Source organism: Rhipicephalus microplus, chromosome X (assembly GCF_043290135.1).
Source record: "Rhipicephalus microplus isolate Deutch F79 chromosome X, USDA_Rmic, whole genome shotgun sequence".
Lineage (NCBI taxonomy): Eukaryota > Metazoa > Arthropoda > Arachnida > Ixodida > Ixodidae > Rhipicephalus > Rhipicephalus microplus.
Window position 1 is genome coordinate 354,474,182 of NC_134710.1, and position 16,527 is coordinate 354,490,708.

Here is a 16,527-nt window from a genome sequence, read left to right on the forward strand (position 1 = left end):
TTTTATTCCGTTCTTCGCATGACGTTATCCTTGGGTGAGACTTTCTTTCGTCAAATTCTGTTTTGGTCGACTGTGCTCGTTCCGAACTCGCGTTATCTGGGCCATGCTAGGACCCCAACGATGGCGCTTCGTGTAGAGTTTTTGCTGCTTCTGACATTGACATTGCGCCTTTCTCAGCTTTTGTTGTCTCGGTGTCGTGTGCCTCCCCTCCCAAATCGCCTGTGTTGTTTATGCCATCGGTCACATCTGCGTGCCGTCGAAATATTATGCTTTCGTTTGCCGTCGTCGTTTTTCGCAATGGTCACGCTGCCATTTATCTGTGCAATCCCTCGAACAGCCCGTCATCCCTACTACGTGGAGAATGCCTGGAAAGCTACGAACCTTACGAGTGCATTCTTCCGGCTACTATACCCGATTCTATGGTTTCGCTCCCAATTTGTGCTGTCACTCCTACCAACGCGCCTAATGATGTTCTGGACGTATTCTCGGATGCCATCGACTCTGAGCTCGCACCAACTCAGCGCGAAGAGATTATAAATCTTTTACTCCGCTTTCGCTCTTCATTCGATCGTGACCAGTCAGGCTTAGGCCGAACCTCTGTGGTCGTTCACCGTATTGACACTGGTCAACAAGCCCCGCTAAAGGAGTGTCCGTACCGTGTGTCATCTGCTGAACGCCGTGTCATCGACAAACAAGTGGACGACATGTTGAAACGTGGCATCATCGAGCCTTCCAACAGTCCCTGGGCTTCACCGGTTGTTCTCGTCAAGAAAAAAGACAGATCCATCCGGTTCTGCGTTGACTACCGTCGACTCAACAAGATAACGCGCAAAGACGTGTACCCTCTGCCGCGCATCGATGATGCTTTGAACTGCCTACAAGGAGCAGAGTTCTTTGCTTCGTTAGATTTACGCTCCGGCCACTAGCAGGTGCCCATGGCAGAGGGTGACCGCCCGAAGACAGCCTTTGTAACACTGGGTGGACTATATGAGTTCATCGTTATGCCCTTTGGCCTCTGCAATGCGCCTGCCACTTTCGAAAGGATGATGAATACCATCTTGCGGGGTCTGAAATGGAAAACGTGCCTCTGTTATTTGTACGACATTGTGGTATTTTCAAGCGACTTTGCGACCCACCTCGGCCGCCTCGAGCAAGTTCTTACGTGCCTTTCCGCGTCGGGACTTCAACTTAACTTGAAGAAATGCCACTTCGGCGCTCGCAAGCTTGTAATTCTCGGCCATGTGGTTTCTAAGGACGGCATTCTCCCGGACCCTACAAAACTACAACCCTACAAAACTACAACTACGACCCTACAAACATTCTCCCGGACCCAAAGCCAACCACCATCAAAGAGCTTCGAAGCTTCATCGGCCTATGTTCTTACTTCCGGTGCTACGTCCGCAATTCCGCCTCCATTATCGCTCCCTTGACCAATCTTCTTGCCGGAAGTTCTGATTTGTCAGCGTGGTCGCAGGCATGTAATGATGCATTTCAGGAGCTCCGACGGCTCATCACCACGCCTCCCACACTCCGACGGTTCGATCCATCTGTTCCAACGGCGCTTCATATGGACGCTAGTGGTGTCAGGCTAGGGGCCATACTGGCCGAACGCAAGGACGGCTTTGACGAGTACGTCGTTGCCTATGCAAGCCGCACCCTCAGTAAAGCCGAGAGAGTGCCTCGCCATTATTTGGGCAATCGGAAAATTTTGGCCTTATTTACATGGACGTCCGTTTGATATTGTAACAGACCACCATGTGCTTTGCTGGTTATCTAAAAGATCGTAATGGTCGGCTCGCTTGTTGGGCATTGCGCTTACAGGAGTTCGATATCCGTGTTATCTACCGTTCTGGCCGGAAGCATTCCGACACCGATGCCCTGTCACGTTCGCCATCGGCTTCAGAGCCTGTCGGCTCGCCTATCTCCGCCAGTGCTGCCTTGGCCATCAGCATTTCGGACATGCTTTCCGAGCACCGCAAAGATGATTGGATTTCTTCTCTTTTGGACTTTCTCTCAAACCGGACGCCCACCCTAGTTTTAGCTATTCGGAATAACCTGCTTTACCGCCGAAACTACAGCTCGATCAGCCGTAAGTGGTTGCTCGTCATTCCCCGACATCTGCGCTCTAATATCTGCGCCACGTTCCACGATGATCCGCAATGTGGCCACGCTGGTGTGTTAAAAACATACACTCTCTTGCAGCTGCGGAACTACTGGCGCGGTATGTATCGTTTCGTTCGCCGTTACGTAAGGTCTTGCCTTACGTGCCAGCGACGCAAAATGTCCACTCAACATGCCACAGGCCCCTTGCAGCCGTTGCCATGTACAGCACGAGCTTTCGATTGTGTCGGAATCGACCTTTGCGGCCCGCTTCCCTATACTTCAAGTAGCAACCGCTGGGGCATTGTCGCTATCGGCCACCTAACGCGGTACGCTAAAACAGCTGCGTTACCTTCTGCTACCGCAAAAGACGTTGCATGTTTTATATTGCAAAACCTGGTTTTAAGGCATGGAGCACCTCGGGAGGTACTAGGCGACCGCGGCCACTTTTTTCTCTCCGATGCCATCAAAGTGTTGTTGAGCGAGTGTCGCATCATACACCGCACTACCAAAACCTATCATCCGCAAACTAATCGAATGACAGAGTGTTTTAATTGTACACTTGGGGATATGCTGGCCATGTACGCTTCATCCAAGCAGTCAAATTGGGGTAGCATACTGCGTTTTGTGGCATATGCTTACAGCACTGCAACGCAAAGCACCACTGAATTTTCGCCTTTACTTCTTCTTTATGAACGCGTGCCATCATCAACAATGGATACCATTCTTTCTTATCGACCGGACCCTTCAGAGATGACTACCGTTTCTCGAGCAGCAGCACACGCTGAAGAATGTCGGAAGCTTGCTCGTGCGTTCGCGTCACAAGACCAGACGCGCCAAAAACATCGCCACGACGCGTCAACCACGCCTATGAGCTTTGCTACGAACTCACTGGTGTGGCTATGGATTCCTTCTACTCCTCCAGGACTCTCCCACAAGCTTTCGTCCAGGTACCATGGCCCTTATCGAGTTGTACGCCAAACATCCCCTGTCAACTACCTTGTCGAGCCGCTGGATGCATTTCTGGACAAGAGCCATCGGGGACGAGAAATCGTACACATCTCTCGACTCAAGCCATACCATGACCCTTCTGTGTACACCTGTCCTTAGGTCACCAGGATGGCTCCCTCATCGCCCGGGAATAATTGTAACGAGGGCAGTGGGCATGGAGCTCGAGCATAGAAAAGAAGACTTGCTGGGATCGCAGGCTTGCGTTCAGTTAGCCCTTGCGCTCTCATTCGCCAAGTTAACTCCTGCTTGTTGAACAACCCTTTTCAATATATGACACAATAATAATCAGATCGAACAGACAATAATAGCAAGGAATGTATAGAGAATGCATATATATATATATATATATATATATATATATATATGTATATATATAGATACATAGATAGATAGATATATACATATATATATATAGGTGTGTGCGTGTGTGTGTATGTGTGTGTGTGTCTAAAGAGAGAAAGATAGATGGAATAATAATATGGCTTGCTTGAAGTTGCTATTACGTAATCTACTTGAAATTTCAGCAAAACTTGTTCAGTCAGTTTATTGACAGCATACATTTTACGCTTAATTGAGATCTCTGGAGAAAGAACCTGCAGTCAGGTTTTGCTGCTTCAGCTGTTTTTACGCGCTCTTTGGTACTGACAGAGGTATTAAAGACGCACAAAAAACTATAGCGGCCTCAGTAGGTTTCTTTAGTAAATTAGTAAATTTGCTCAAATATTTAAAGAAAGTCTTGTTACATTATGAAAATCAAATCATCACGTCTTGCAAGAACAACAACAAAACATTGTGGGCGCGCAAACTTGCAGGAAAATTGATGTTTGCCAAGACATATATCACAAAAATTTTTATCGACCTTTTTTGGGTAAAATTTATTTAAAAAACACGGCTCAAGAAACAACAATTCTCATAAGATTACAAGACCGACAGGGCACAAATTGCGGCAAATAATTTAAAATCATGTTATCTAGCTTCAGGATGATGAAGCTAACGATCAAGAATTTGAAAATTAAAACGCTTGACCCTAAATTCGATATTTTGTTTATCTACATCCTGCCACGAAATAACGAAGGCAAACGTAGGCAGAACTGATTATGTACTTTGATAAAGAATAACTATAAATGGTTCTTGAAGCTTTTTTCAAGTAACCATGAATAAGATTCGCTTCAATAACTTGCTGGCCTACGAATTCAACGCCTCAAAATTTCAAGAATATGACCAGTACGAGCGGAGTTACAAGAATTTGTCGCACGCTGCAATCGCATTCTCTCTTCTCTCGTCCAAACGAAAACGCCGGAAGCTAAGCAATAAAGCGATGGTAGCGGCGAAAAAAAAAAGTCACACGCACCTAGTGACCTTGAGCACTTTTCTTGTTTTTTCTCCGAAAACGCGACTTTTTCAGTGTGATCGCGCGCACACGCGTGGAAAAGTCGCAGCCTCCTGTGGCCTTTCCTATAACAACCAAACACGCCATGTTCAAATCAGCCAATAGCTGATAGATAACCTTCTACGAGAGATTTTTAGGCGTCCTCCCTCATTTGTCGGGAGAAGAGAAGGCATTTTGCCCCGCCGTGGTGGTCTAGTGGCTATGGTACTCGGCTGCTGACCCGCAGGGCGCGGGTTCAAATCCCGGCTGCGGCGGCTGCATTTCCGATGGAGGCGGAAATGTTGTAGGCCCGTGTGCTCAGATTTGGGTGCACGTTAAAGAACCCCAGGTGGTCTAAATTTCCGGAGCCCTCCACTACGGCGTCTCTAATAATCATATATTGGTTTTGGGACGTTAAACCCCAGACATCAATCAATCAATCAGAGAAGGCATTTTTCAGCTGGCTTTCATAATTTATTATGAATCACAGGCCACGCGCTGCGTTATAAAATTTAGCTCGCGCATTCTCGGGAGCCCCTACTACCGATGAGTAGCGTTTTCTAATCCCGCTCAAAAAGTGTTGCAGGGCCCCTTTAATGGACAGGCTAAGCAATTAAATTTGTTCAATAAATTGGTGATGGCGGAAGTGAAGCAAAATTTCGAGAGCAAAGGTAAGTCGGAAATGGGAGAAACGATCACCTAATGTAAGGCAATTTTTATTTTCTATTTTTGGGTCATTATCTTCGAACAATGCAAGCATGTTCTACCTCAAGACACTAGATCAGTCTAATTACACCCTTTATTATGTGATTCATTTATTCGTTTTTTTAGGCTACATGTTTTTTTTACTGAAGAAAGGTAATGTAAACGTCTTATAAGATACAGGCTAAAATACCCTAAGCATATTTGATACGTGGCTGGAACTTAGGTGCCATCAAACTTGCCTTATCTTGGTTACATTTATTATTGGTTTGAACGGCAATTCAGTATGCGCTAACGAACGCTGCAAGAAGTACTGCGGGCGCTTTCTATATTTGCCCCACTTTCCCCGTGGCATAGTTCAAGGCATGCAAGACCGCACTCGGGAAGCTCGTCCGAGCTGATAAAAGCTAAAGAAAAGTTATTGCTGCATCACGTAGCGTATATACGATGCCGTCTGCAGATAACTTCATCTGCTTTCGTCCTCGCCTATACCGCCCAGAAAGTTCACTGTGCAAACCTTGGTTGTAATGCAGTCCAGAAGGCGGCAGTGCAACACGCAATGCCAGTCGCATGAGTTTTACGCATTGGCTCAGGCAGAATTCCTGCGTACGAGCCTGAAGGCCATTTGTTTTCTAACCGGTTATGTATTTTCACTTTTTCTCATTGATCATGCTCATTTCGCACCGAGCTTTCAACTCTCTACACGTGTTGTTATTGCGAAAACTATTTTTATTCAGCTACAGTAGGAACGTGAAGAGCTTCCTTTATCCTACAACGTAATCATTTTGCGTTACAGAATGCTTGTCGACACCTTGGACAACTATTACGTGATGCCGTTCTACCACGCCGTCGCCTACTTTTCCGGATGTATTACGTATTTTATCATGGTTAACTACAAGGAACGGCGTCTATCGAAGGCAAGTGTTTTTTGAGCCCGTCTTTATATCTTAACTGATTGATACATTGAGCAAGCAGCATGGCCAATATAGCGAACTTCCTTCCCCGATGAAATATAAGTGAACTAATAAAGATGCAAATAGCATTGCACCTTTAGAGATACAGTAAAATCTCGTGAATATGAACTCGAGTGTGACTATAAAGTTGTTCGTATTAGGTGGAGTTAAAATGAGTGGGTGGGCGCTATAATGTACAAACTTTGCGCCACACATCGCGGGCTGAATTCAAAGCCTCCTCTGAACTCGAAATTGCGAACTCGGAGCTACTACACGTTTGTCGCAGCTGATTTCATTGATTAGGTTCTTGAAACCCTTAACAGCAAACAGAATAAATTCATTCGTTCATTCACAGAACAATTCACGCCAGAAGCAAACACCAACATGCATTCAAGAGCAGTGAGCCTTACTATTGAAATATATAACGCTGCTCAAGCTTCAAAACAGTTAATTTAGGCTACATATTAGATTAGTGCAATGGAAGTAAAAATATTGCGGCGTGTTTTTGTTCAACAGAATAAGGGTAATTTAACAACAATTATTTGTTTTTATTTGCTTCCATTTATTCTATCGTGACCCCATGAGTACAATTTTTAGCTTGCCCAAGAGCTCCAGCACAGCATACGGAATCCTATATGCACAGAAACGGTGCTATTTCATTTTGTTTTCATCTGAACATACTGTGATCACTCTGGGCAGACTTCTGCATGAAGAGATGAAAACCGGGGGGCTCTCAATACGAACTAACCGTCATCGATACCGATCTCTTCGACTTATTGTGATGTTCTCCCCATGGAAATACATACGGCTGTACCGTAACCAAGATGTCAGTTCGAATTAACCCACGTTGAATGAACCAGCTCCTAGCGTAAGTTATGTGTGCAACATTTTAAATGTTACCACGATTTTTGAACATCTATGCGCATCCAAAGCACAATTATAACCACCCAGATGTGCTATGGCAGCTGTGGAACACTTGTGCGTGTCCAATAGATTTGCACTAGTGCCGTACTAGACGAGCTGTATACTAGGTTTTTAAACTACTGAGTATCCCGTGACAGTGGTAATATTTTTGTCACAAACACGCTACTTGTTTGGCTAACTGTCACCTTCATTTTTATGGAAGTTGTGTGTAGTGTAATGTAACCAATTTCTTTGGCACAAGCACGTTTATGATGATAATTGTTTTTTGATAGGCCACACAAAGTTCTGTGGCAATGACGTTTTGTTAAGCTAACTGTTGTCTTCCTTTTTAGAAAACCAGTGGTAAGCAATGAAATTTAACAAATTTCTGCTGCGCATACGCTGCTATGATGATGATGATAGTTTTTTTAATGCGAAATGAACAAGAAACGATTTGACAAGCAGCTTCGCTGTTTAAAGTGAGTTTGTTCAAGAACATATATAGGAAATGTATGCACTGTGCAGCACTATTCTTGGACACTACCGCATATGATCTCATGTATTGTTACTATGAAGGATAGATAGCTGCTATGTATGTTCGAGAAGCAGCGACTCCATTCCGCATCTTTCAATCCTCGAGACAGAAAAAAACATTCGTTCACTCGGCGAACTAGCGGAAGATGCGTTAATCTTCTCGTCACAGCTCAATCCTCTTACCATGCTTTCTGTTACAACTACGAGCCTATTATAGCCTTGTAGTTCCCCTTTTGGGTCCGTACCTGCCAGTGCGCTTTTTCATCAAGATGACTATATGATGATGGTTCGGTAATATTTCAAACATTAGTTGTAACCTCTGTCGGGTGTTTGCGCATGTGAACAAGCACGGTGGTTTTTCCAAGCCAAATGCTTTATTTTTTTTTCCGCGTGCGAAACACGCAATTGCTTTATGCTGATGACGGGCGGCTGTTGTAGCATGACGTCCTACGCGACTGCGCAAGGGAGTGTCGAAGACAGCGCAATTTGTGCAGTTTGCTTGGTTCTATTTATTGCTACGACCCATGTTTCGTAAATTAGGCTTCTGTCACTAATACCTCCAGCTGTGGTTTTGGAGGAGCTTATCGAATATGAATATGAACGTTTTCTTTTTTTGTTGTTGTTTTATTCTGGTGTGATTTTTTTATGCAGCTTTACAGCAGTGTACGTTGGCGTTTCGTATTGTAACATTTTAAAGAACCATGCGCGGAACGGAGGGTAGCGTTGCGTAGTCGGTATTTCGTGGCGATCAACAAAATGGAGTAGGTGCTTTCTTTTCAAGTTTTATTGTGTAGTACATGCCCAAAGTCAGGCGATTGCCGAGCTTTACCTCGCTGATCAAATCACGACAGAAAACGCCAACATCTTCCCCAGTCAGGCGCTTGTGCGGTTACATTGTCACTTAGCGGCGTGTCCACGCAGTCGAATAGTTTGTATATTCACGACAGTTTAGTGAAACTTGTGGTTTCAATACGCATGTCCATGAACTGAAAGACGCAGTTTAGTTGATCATTTTGTGTGAAAGCTGTGCGTGATACTTGTGGGATCTAGTGAACGTAGTGACGTTTTGTTTTATTTTTTTTCTTCATAAAGAAGCATGGCTCATAGCCACAATGAGGATCAGCAACATTGTCTCTTAATATAGGAAAATAAAGGCTGCGTAACATTAAATAGAACAGCATGTTATGCAGTGTAAATAAAAAATCAGCAAAATGAATCTTTCCATGGGCCGGTAACACTTATATTGCAACTTTACGGTTGCAGGTATTAATTTTTGTATGGTGAAGTTGAAACAGCACTGTGGCTTGTACCAAACTGATCATCTTCAAACAATACCGGACTGAGGAGGTAAATGATAATCAAAGTTTACCAGTCAGGATTTCAAGACACAATCACCGCAGTGAGGCAAAGTGTTTTAATACCTAATTAGCACTTACCCCTTTCATTTGTTGCGATAGCAGATACAGGCACACTCTCGACTGTATTTTGCTGCCCACGTCGATGTCGGCGTCTCACACCGTACATGTATACGTAACCATATATATATATATATATATATATATATATATATATAGTCAGTGGGAGTAATAATTCAATTGGCAGTTAGTCTTTGTGAAGGTATGGGATATGGCACAACGGGAGCGTGGTCAACAAGGATAAATATATTTATTTCCCAACAGTTTCGGGAGGGGTCCTCCCTTCATCAGGGGATGAGTTATACCAGAGTCCTTCAATGCTTTTGAAGGACTCTGGTATTGAAGCATTTACGCAAAAAAAGAAAGAAAGAAAAAAAAACAGAAAGTGAAAAAGAGGAAGAACCACTGTCAACACTGAGAACGAAACCAAATGTGTTGGCAGTGTTGACAGTGTTGACAGTGGTTCTTCCTCTTATTTACTTTTTTTCTTTTTCTTCTTTCTTTTTCTTTTTTCCTGTTATTTTTTTTCGTCTTTTTTTCTTTTCTTTTTTCTTTCTTTTTTTAATTCTTTTTCACCCTCGCAAGCATTTTTCAAGGCGAGAGGGACGCGGCAGCAATGAAGTATGGAAGTTCATATTAGTATAACTCATCCCCTGATGAAGGGAGGACCCCTCCATAAACTGTTGGGAAAGAAATATATTTATCCTTGTTGACAACGCTCCCATTGTGTCATATCCCATACCTTCACTGAGACTAACTGGCCCATTGAATTATTACTCCCACTATATATATATATATATATATATATATATATATATATATATATATGGAAACGCAAGAAAGAAAAAAATACGCATGAAAGAAATATAAAATATAATCGTGAAGAAGGCTCCAGCGTGCGGAATCGAACGCTGGACCTCCACGCCGTGAATGCGAGTCGTTAACCACTGAGCCCCAGAAGAGCACGTCTTTGTGTGTTGAAATGGCAAGTGATTTATATCTACGACTTACCGCTGGTAACGGGCATCTCGGAAGGGGGGGGGAGAATTATCGTGTTTTCAGCATTACCAGCAAGATGGTGCAATGAGCGCGCGTCTCCACATCGTCACAACGCGGTGGCGTACGCTCTCATGTCCCATGGGTACCTTGCCCCGCGGAAAGAAGGAAGGTGGACGTTCACTCGTGCACGCCCTTATCTCGCTGTGGGGAGGATCGTACATGGTGGCTGGCTTTGTAATTTCACCAGAACAATTCTGTTGTAGTTACTGGGCGCACAAAGGTCACTGCAATCGTTGCACAGTCTCTGTTTGTAAAAGGGGCGCGCTTTCCAGGCACAGCGACGTAACATCTGAGACGCTTATTCCCGTTCAGCTGTACCTGTGAGTACGTTTCCTGCGTCATTTGTGCGTGAGAAATGTGGGGCACGTTTCAATCTGCTATCTATTCTGCGTCTGACCTTCCGATTTGTTGCTATGGCGTTCCCTGCTTCCAATGCTTACATTCAATACAAGCCACCAACATCTTAATAAGCCAATCCATGTACCTGTCTACAAGCATGTAATGAACTTTTCTATCCTCGTGGTGTGTCGGCAACTGGCGGCTCCAAAGTCGATCCGGCAGTTGTCACAAGTTGGTGACATACTTTGAGCTAGGCTAATACAGCGATCAACTATCATTATTAATACTATTGCACGCGTGCGTGTGTGATGTGTTCAAGTAAACTGTACAAGCCTTGAATCACTTGTGGTACAAATAGGTGGTTTGAAAGGTTGGCCTAGTTTGAAAATATAGGTTGAATCCAGGGCACAAGAAAATATCCACGTATAAAGGTATTTTTTGCCACCACAGGGCTAAAAAATCATCTAATTTGTGCGAAGTAACCAAACATGGCAACTCTGGTTTAGAGACAGCACTACCCCACCGCCTTGAACGAGCACATCACGTTGGTCATCATACCACAACTGCTGTCACCCACTTGTAGTTGAGTTTGCGTTCCATAGAACGAAAACAAACAACCTTTCAAGAGGACGTATGCTTAGGAACACCAGTTGTAGTATTGGGCAATATTTTTCGCAAGGGGTTTGAAACTCATTAAAGCATATTGTGGTGTCGGCGAAAAACAAAGGTGTTCCATATTTGCTCCGTATCAAAACTTTATAATTAGTCCTGAGGAATATGTTTTCGATGCTGTTTCTAACAGTGTCAAGGAAGTCGCAAAGCAGCTATCCTTTCACCAACAGGAATCTACCCAATTACTTTTTGTAGTCTATGCCAACGTGCGCAGCTTCCTTGCGAAGCGTGACGTGGCATCAAGTACAGTTGTATCATTGATACGTGGGGTTAACGTCCCAAAACCACCATATGCTTATGAGAGGCACCATAGTGGCGGGCTCCGGAAATTTCGATCACCTGGTGTTCTTTAACATGCACCCTAATCTGATCACACGAGCCTGCAGTATTTTTGCCTCCATCTAAAATGCAGCCGCTGATGCCGGGATTCATTATCGCGACCTGCGGGTCAGCAGCCAAGTACCTTTGCCCCTAGACCACCGCGGCGGGGCAGCACAGTTTTATCAACAGGTAGCGATATACTGCTACTGACTGAAACGTGGCTGAGTAGTGGTGTCACTGATAGCGAAGTGCTAATTGACTTGCCCTAACTCTGCCTCTATCAAAAAGAGCATGTAGGAACCCGTAGTGGTGGCGTACTAATAGCACTACATGAGCGTCTGCTATGCTTGCCACTAAGCATTCAGGCAAGCCTGGAGATACTATTGGTATTATTCCATAGCTCTCCTAAAAACTTCCGACTTAGTGTTTGCTAAAGGCCCCCTCATGCCACTTCTGAATTCTGTTTTGATCTTAATAACACTGTAAGCAAACTGGTGAAAGAGCACCCCTCCACGCAGATCTCATTTGGTCATTTTAATTTTCCGCATATAGACTGGTGGAACTTACAACCATCCTCATCGCCAGAGAACAGATACACGCGGGATTTTGTTGATTTTGACTTAACTTTATTTTTTTCTCAGTAACAGAACCTATACGGGTTACCCAACATGTTGCAAACAGGTTGCAACCGATTTTCTTGACAGTTTTTTATCAATTAGCTCTGTAAGAATACTGCTAGACGCACGCCGCGGTAGAGCAACCGCTCATTTGGCCTAACAGCACCGAGACAGCAACCAGTGGTTTCAGCAGCAGCTTGCTTGCTTGCTTGCTTGCTTGTTCCTTTCTTTTGTGGCTCTCACCCACTAAGGGGGATTGGCCAAGAATCCGGTGGTTAATGCAAGTCAATACCTTTAGGTTTTCTATTCTAGGGGAATATGATTACTGTGTTTTGACTGTGAAAATATTTTTGGCGCAATGTTCTCTTGAAATTTGAATCATTGCAGTGTATCAGCTAAATATTAAGTGGTAGTGTGGCTAGTAAAATTCGAGAGCTGATCGCTGACTCAGCAAGGTAATCTTCTTGTGTTATATATGAATTCGCAGAGAGCCCCGCAGATGTTCCTGTCGCGGTGTCCCAATGAAGTGGCCCCAAAAAACAAAGTATTGGGAGTATTAGGCAGCACGAGCCTCCGCCACAACAAACGTCTTCGTCGTTCTTAGAGCCCATATTTGTCACTACTTGACTCTCCGGTGCGAAAGGAGCCATCGTGGCGACCTATGGCACAGACAGGACTGGTGGGTCGTAGTGAGGATTTACAAGCTCGACGTACACAGTCTCGCGCCTGCGGTGCCGTTGATCTGTAGGTGGCTGAATAGGTTCAACTATGTAGTTGACTGGTGAAGTGTGGCGCAGGATTCGGTATGGACCGTCATACTTGGGTATGAACTTTGAGCAAAGGCCTGGGGCAGACGATGGCACGTGGAGCCATACGATTGCCCCAGGCGCGTATGACGAAGGAGATGAGCGTTGGTCATGCGAGTGCTTCTGGCGAGCCTGATCGTGCCTAGTTAGCGAACGTGCTAGCTGCCGACCTTCTTCGGCATATGTGGCGGCTTCGGCCAAAGTTGTCAATTCTGGAGGGTCTGGGCGGTACAGAAAGACAGTGTCTAAGTAGGATGAAGGTTCCCGACAATAAAGAAGGAAGAATGGGGAGAATGCAGTTGTCGATTGAATTGCGCTATTGTAAGCGTAAGTAACGAATGGCAGTATGCAGTCCCAGTTCGTATGGTCATCAGAAACATACATGGAGAGCATGTTGCGCAGCGTTCGATTGAATCGCTCGGTCATTCCGTTGGTTTGGGAGTGGTATGCGGTCGTTGTTCGATGCACGATGTTGCATTCGCGTAGGAGGGCTTCTACAGCTTCCGACAAGAAAGAACGCCCACGGTCACTGAGAAGCTCGCGGGGTGCACCATGCCGAAGGACGAGGTTGTGCAGATTAACCAGGCCGACTTCACGCGCAGTGGCCTCGGAAAGCGCCGAAGTTTCGTCGTAGCACGTAAGGTGGCCCACGGCTACGATGACCCAGCGGTTTCCATTTGGTGTGTATGGTAGGGGACCGTACAAGTCGATTCCGGTGCGACTGAAAGGCCGAGAAGGACAAGGCAGTGGCTGGAGTGGCCCCGTGGTTGTGCGAGGGGAGCTCTTCCGGCGTTGGCACAAGCAACATGAACGGACGTTCAGTAGGGTTGAGAGCTGGGCTAGTTGGTGAGACATCATTTTACCATATGGTGTAGTAGCGCAAATTCACGGGGACGAAGAGGACAAGAAAACACAACACTCGCACGTGTTGTGTTTTCTTGTCCTCTTCGTCCCCGTGAATTCGCGCTACTACACCATATGGTAAAATGATGAACGGACGTACTGCCTAACAAAGCGGTACATTTCACGCCAGTAATATCGAATTCGTAGGCGAGCAAACGTCTTCACTACACCTGCGTGGGCGCATTGCGGATCCGTGTGGAAGGAGGCACAGACGTCAAAACGTAAGTGGCGAGGTATCACCAGCAACCATTTGCGGCCATCAGATAAGTAGTTTTGCTGGTACAGAAGACCGTCACGGATGGTAAAATGGCGAGCAGTTCGTCGAACTAAACGGTTGTCGGTACTTGGAGACGTCAGAGACAGGTACTTTAAGAGAGACGCTATCCATGGATCTTGGTGTTGCTCAGAGGACATGTCGACATGTTCAAATGAAGAACATTCGCAGCTGGAAACAGACGCTGCAACATAATCGTGGGGAAGTGGTTAGCGAGAAAGAGCGTCGGCGTCCAAATGCTTGCGGCCTGACCGATAAATTACACGTATATTGTAATCTTGGAGACGTAGCGCTCAGCGAGCTAGGCGACCAGATGGGTCTTTTATTGACGACAAGCAACACAATGCGTGGTGATCAGTCACGACGTCAAATGGGCGGCCATATATGTCAGGTCGGAACTTGTGATTGCCCAAACAATGGCAAGGCATTTTTTCTCGGTGACTGAATAGTTCTTTCTCGCTTTAGTGAGGGTGCGACTAGCGTAGGACACAACATACTCATCGAAGCCACATTTACGCTGAGCAAGAATAGTGCCGAGGCCAACTCCACTAGCGTTTGTATAGATTTTGGTTGGAGCGTCTAGATCAAAGCGGCGTAGGATAGGTGGTGATGTCAGAAGATGGTGTAAAGACGCGAATGTTTCGTCGCATGCTGGGGACCACGCCGAGAGGTCTTGGCGGCCGGCAAGTAGCTGCGTCAAGGGTGCAATTATGATGGCGAAATTGCGCACAAAACGACGAAAATATGAGCAGAGCCCGATGACGCTGCGAAGTTCTTTTAGTGTAGCCGGCCTGGGAACGTCGGCGGCAGTGCGAAGCTTAGCTGTATCAAGACGGACACAATGCTTGCTAACAACATGCCCTAAGATGGTAAGCTGGCGGGCAGCGAAGTAGCATTTCTTCAAATTCAGCTGCAGTCTAGCGTTTGAAAGACAAGTGAGGACGCTTGCTGGGCGGCTGAGGTGGGAGTTGAAGTCCTTCTAAAAAACGATGACGCCATCCAAAAAGCACAGGCATGTGTTCCATTTAAAGCCTCTAAAGATGTTGTCCATAAGACGCTCGAAGGTCGCAGGCACATTACAGAGGCCGAATGGCATGACGTTAAACTCGTAAAATTCGTCAGGCGTAACAAACGCAGTCTTGCAGCGGTCGGCTTCATTCATAAGGACCTACCAGTAGCCGGATCGAAGATCTAGTAAGGTCTGGCGTCGCAGGCCATGGGAGCGAGTCTTCTCGGTCTCAAAAGGGCGCGCTTCCTAAAAAGCCTATTCTCGGGAGACGATAATCTCGGCGTAAGCGCGCCCCTTCCGGCAAGAATACCGCAGTCAGTCGCCGCTTCTAGCAACCAGCTAAATGGTCCCCGGACTGCGGATTGCCGGCGGGTGACGGGAGGACAGTGCATAGCCACGCATCCATCAGGAGTAGAGTCCGCGGGATGGCTGTCATGCTGCACAGCGTAGTGATCTCGCAGTAATGCAGGAGGCCCGCAGCCAAACGGCGCCACCATTGTGTGCGTTCGCACAGTTCGCGGAACGTTGTGTGCAGGCCCGTCCTTTCATCTCTCCCTTTCCGACCGAGCAGTTGAGTGCGATAAGAAGAAAGCGAGAGGAGGGGACGGCAACAAGTGTGTTGTCTGTCCAATAAACGGAATAAATTGCTTTGGTTGGCCATGATGAGAATCGGGAGGGGCAACCGTGGTATTAAAACCTGGCTTCCGAGTGCTCGCAGGCTGGTTCTGGTCGCAGCAAAGAGTGCTCTGCACTATCGGCTCTGCCGAGGCAACATGCGACGGTTGCGACGGTCGTCTTGTAAATATGTACATATGTCTATATATAAAGTCGAGTTGTTGCAACGTCTGAAATGTGCTGGCCTCCATCCCCGAACAAGCAGCAGCAGCCACGACAAAACAGGACGGACACCGAGAAGCAACCAACCTTCTACTCCCTTCTGTAGCAACAGCCGCTACGCAGCTGGGAGAACTCTGCTCAAGGGAACAGAGGGAGTGGGTAGAAGGATGAGTTTTACTGGCGCAGTCGGCAGGATCGAGACGACGACGACAAGGAGCGCTCTGCGAAACAAGGAGATCGTCGTGCTGTGGAGAACACGCAAAGCCAAAAGCCAAGACATCGGCTGTTCCAACGAAGAGCCAAGCGACCGAGCTCAGGAGGCGGCAGTGTGGCAGCCATCGACCCGAGGAAGCCAGGGGTCCAGCTACGGTCATCCCAATTCATCATCCCGGCGACATCGAGCAACCAGCGAGCAGAAACTTCAAAAGTGGTGAGTCCTCTGGTGTTCTTACATCTCAGGGGTACCGCTGCCTTGTTTTTGAGTTTTAAGGCGTCCTATGGACACGAGGTTTGCCCACTTAAACCCGGACAGGCGAGCGCAGGCCATGAGTCGTGAGTCGGGGGACGAGAGCGACGTGGGAAACCCGGGAGAGGGCAGTGCGTGGGAGAGCCAGAAAGATGACCGTTTCAAAAATCTCACGCCGGAGCGTAGACTGCAGGAATTGCGGTTTGAGATGGAGAGGCTGTCGCAGATGATGGGCGG

At 46.4% G+C, this 16,527-nt stretch overlaps 1 protein-coding gene across 1 annotated transcript in view; it reads left to right on the forward strand.

The window, feature by feature from the left end:
• Positions 1 to 16,527, forward strand: part of LOC119161989 (nose resistant to fluoxetine protein 6) — a 109,488-nt gene that overhangs the window by 80,637 nt on the left and 12,324 nt on the right. Inside the window, exon 13 of the mRNA XM_037414477.2 lies at positions 5,979 to 6,099. Coding sequence (XP_037270374.2) covers positions 5,979 to 6,099 — 121 coding nt within the window. The remainder of the gene's footprint in view (positions 1 to 5,978; positions 6,100 to 16,527) is intronic.